At 62.4% G+C, this 3,886-nt stretch overlaps 1 protein-coding gene across 1 annotated transcript in view; it reads left to right on the forward strand.

Annotated features, from left to right (window-relative positions):
* Positions 1 to 3,886, forward strand: part of LOC113980909 (protein-tyrosine kinase 2-beta-like) — a gene marked incomplete at its 3' end in the record, with an annotated part of 5,847 nt that overhangs the window by 895 nt on the left and 1,066 nt on the right. The window contains exons 2-4 of the mRNA XM_027708128.1: positions 613 to 791; positions 883 to 970; positions 1,799 to 1,878. Coding sequence (XP_027563929.1) covers positions 613 to 791; positions 883 to 970; positions 1,799 to 1,878 — 347 coding nt within the window. The remainder of the gene's footprint in view (positions 1 to 612; positions 792 to 882; positions 971 to 1,798; positions 1,879 to 3,886) is intronic.

Raw genomic sequence — 3,886 nt, forward strand, 5'->3', positions numbered from 1 at the left:
ATGTGGGACTTTTCCTTCATGGGAATGTGGGACTTTTCCATCCTGGATGTGGTGGCTCTGGGCTGGGAATGTGGGGTTTTTCCATCCTGGAAAGGTGGCTCTGGGCTGGGAATGTGGGACTTTTCCTTCATGGGAATGTGGGACTTTTCCATCCTGGAAAGGCGGCTCTGGGCTGGGAATGTGGGACTTTTCCTTCCTGGGAATGTGGGAGTTCTCCTTCCTGGAAAGGTGGCTCCGGGCTGGGAATGTGGGACTTTTCCTTCATGGGAACGTGGGACTTTTCCTTCATGGAAAAGTGACTCTGGGCTGGGAATGTGGTGCCTGAAGGGGCTCCAGGAGAGCTGGAGAGGGACTGGGGATCAGGGCCTGGAATGCCAGGACCCAGGGAATGGATCCCACTGGGAAAGGGGAGATTGGGAAGGGATTCCTGGCTGGGAGGGTGGGGAGGGGCTGGGCTGGAATTCCCAGAGAAGCTGTGGCTGCCCCTGGATCCCTGGGAGTGTCCAAGTCCGGGCTGGATTCCCTGGGACAGCGGGAGGTGTCGGGGCTGGAACGAGATGATCTTTAAGATCCCTTCCCACCCCACCCATTCCATGTTTCCCTGTCTCTCAGGAGGTGATCCGGTCGATCCTGCTGAGCGGTCGGATCGGGCCGGACATCCGGTTATCCCGCTGCTACGGATTGAGGCTCAAACACGTCAAATCCGACGAGATCCATTGGCTGCACCCGGAGCTGACGGTGGGAGAGGTGCAGGACAGGTACGAGTGTCTGCACCTCGAGGCCGAGTGGAGGTAGGAGACACCCCCCCATCCTTCCCAAAATCCACCTGGGATTGAGGAATTGATGGAATGAGGGGGTTTTGGTGGCTCCTGCTGCTTCCAGGTACGACCTGCAGATCCGGTACCTGCCCGAGGATTTCCTGGAGCGCTTCCAGGAGGACAGGACCACCCTGCTCTACTTCTACCAGCAGGTCCGAGGGGGGAGATCCCAGGGCTGTTCCTGTCCCGCCCATCTCAAAATCCCGGAGGGTTTCCCTCCTCTCCGGCCCCAAAAATGGGATTCCCGAGAGCCCCCAGGGTTTGTCACCCCAGGGTTTGTCACCTGAGAGCACCAAGGGTTTGTCACCCAGAGCCCCCAGGGTTTGTCACCCCAGGATTTGTCACCCCAGGGTTTGTCACCAAAGGGTCCCGAGGGTTTGTCACCCAGAGCCCCCAGGGTTTGTCACCCCAGGGTTTGTCACCCCAGAGCCCCCAGGGTTTGTCACCCCAGGGTTTGTCACCCAGAGTCCTGAGGGTTTGTCACCCGAAAGCCCCCAGGGTTTGTCACCCGAGGGCCCCCAGGGTTTGTCACCCTGTCCATGTCCCTTCTGTCCCTGCCCATGTCCCCTCTGTCCCATCCCATGTCCCCTCTGTCCATGTCCCCTCTGTCCCCTCTGTCCCTGCCCGTGTCCCCTCTGTCCCTGCCCATGTCCCCTCTGTCCCTGTCTATGTCCCTCTGCCCCTGCCCATGTCCCCTCTGTCCCTTCCCCGTGTCCCCTCTGTCCCTACCCATGTCCCCTCTGTCCCTGCTGTCCCCTCTGTCCCTGCCCGTGTCCCTTCTGTCCCCTCTGTCCCTGCCCGTGTCCCCTCTCTCCCTGCCCATGTCCCTCTGTCCCTGCCAGTGTCCCCATGTCCCCTCTGTCCCTGCTGTCCCTGACGGTGTCCCCTCTGTCCCCTCTGTCCCTGCCCGTGTCCCCTTGTCCCTGCTGTCCCCTCTGTCCCTGACGATGTCCCCTCTGTCCCTGGTGTTGTCCCCTCAGCTGCGCAGTGAGTACATGCAGAACTACGCCAGCAAGGTGAGCGAGGGCATGGCCCTGCAGCTCGGCTGCCTCGAGCTCAGGTAAGGACCTAAATGTCCCCAAGTGTCCCCAAGTGTCCCCCCATGTCCCTCTGTGTCCCCCCCGTGTCCCTCCTTCCTTCTGTGCCCTGCCAGGTACGTCCCTCTGTGTCCCTTCGTGTCCCTCTGTCCCTCTGCCCCTCAATGTCTCCTTCCCTCTGTCCCCTCCCTCGGCTACATCCCTCCTGTCCCTTCCTGTCCCCTCTGTCCCCGTGTCCCTCCTTCCCTCTGTCCCTCCCAGGTACATCCCTCCTGTCCCTCTGTCCCCCTGTCCCTCCTTCCCTCTGTCTCTCCCAGGTACGTCCCTCCTGTCCCTTCCTGTGCCCTCTGTCCTTCTGTCCCCCTGTCCCCTGTCCCCATGTCCCTCTGTCCCTCTGTCCCCTCCCAGGTACGTCTCTCCTGTCCCTTCCTGTCCTCTCTGTCCTTCTGTCCCTCTGTCCCCGTGTCCCTCCATCCCTCTGTCCCCTGCCAGGTACATCCCTCCTGTCCCCTCTGTCCCCTCTGTCCCCCTGTCCCCTCCCATGTACATCCCTCCTGTCCCTTCCTGTTTCTCTGTCCTTCTGTCCCCCTGTCCTCATGTCCCTCCATCCCTCTGTCCCCACCCAGGTACATCCTTCCTGTCCTTTCCTGTCCCCCTGTCCCCATGTCCCTCCATCCCTCTGACCCCCCCCCCAGGTACATCCCTCCTGTCCCTTCCTGTCCCCTCTGTCCCTCTGTCCCCCTGTCCCCATGTCCCTCCATCCCCCTATCCCCTCCCAGGTACATCCTTCCTGTCCCCTTTGTTCTTCTGTCCCCCGTCCCTCCTTCCCTCTGTCCCCCCCCAGGTACGTCCTTCCTGTCCCTCTGTCCCCCTGTCCCTCCCACCCCGGGTACGTCCTTCCTGTCCCCTCTGTCCTTCTGTCCCCCTGTCCCCATGTCCCTCCTTCCCTCTGTCCCTCCCCCAGGTACATCCTTCCTGTCCCCTGTGTCCCTCTGTCCTTCTGTCCCTTTGTCCCCTGCCAGGTGCATCCCTCCTGTCCCTTCCTGTCCCCTCTGTCCCCCTGTCCCTGTGTCCCTCCATCTCTCTGTCCCCTGCCAGGTACATCCCTCTTGTCCCCTCTGTCCCCTCTGTGCTTCTGTCCCCCAGTCCCTCCTTCCCTCTGTCCCTACCCCAGGTACGTCCCTCCTGTCCCCCTGTCCTTCTGTCCCCCTGTCCCTCCTTCCCTCTGTCCCTCTCAGGTACATCCCTCCTGTCCCCCTGTCCTTCTGTCCCCCTGTCCCTCCATCCCTCTGTCCCCCCCCCCCCAGATACATCCCTCCTGTCCCTTCCTGTCCCCTTTGTCCCTCTGTCCCCCTGTCCCTCCATCCCTCTGTCCCTCCCCAGGTACATCCTTCCTGTCCCTTCCTGTCCCCATGTCCTCATGTCCCTCCATCCCTCTGTCCCCCCCCCCCCCCGTACATCCTTCCTGTCCCTTCCTGTCCCCCGTGTCCCCGTGTCCCTCCTTCCCTCTGTCCCCCCCCAGGTACATCCCTCCTGTCCCTCCCTGTCCCCTCTGTCCTTCTGTCCCCCTGTCCCCCTGGCCCTCCATCCCTCTGTCCCTCCCCCAGGTACATCCCTCCATCCCTCCATCCCTCTGTGCCCTCCCAAGTGTGTCCCTCTGTCCCCTCCCAGGTGTGTCCCTGTCCCTGTGTCCCCTCCCAGGTGTGTCCCTCTGTCCCTCTGTCCCCTCCCAGGTCTGTCCCTCTGTCCCTGTGTCCCCTCTCAGGTGTGTCCGTGTGTCCCCTCTGTCCCTGTGGGAGGGCAGGGGAGGGCTCTGGGCCCGGGATCTGGGGGACAGGAGGGATTGTCCCTCTCTGGGTGGGATGAGGGGGGATGGGGGGGACAGGGGGGCCTGTTTGATGTCCGTGTCCTGGGGTGACCCCTGTCCTTGTTTGATGTCCCTGTCCTGGGGGTTCAGGGGTCCCTGTGTGATGTCCCTGTCCCTGTTTGATGTCCCTGTCCCTGTTTGATGTCCCTGTCCTGGGGGTTCAG

Source organism: Neopelma chrysocephalum, unplaced genomic scaffold (assembly GCF_003984885.1).
Source record: "Neopelma chrysocephalum unplaced genomic scaffold, ASM398488v2 Primary Assembly neopelma1_95590, whole genome shotgun sequence".
NCBI classification, from domain to species: domain Eukaryota; kingdom Metazoa; phylum Chordata; class Aves; order Passeriformes; family Pipridae; genus Neopelma; species Neopelma chrysocephalum.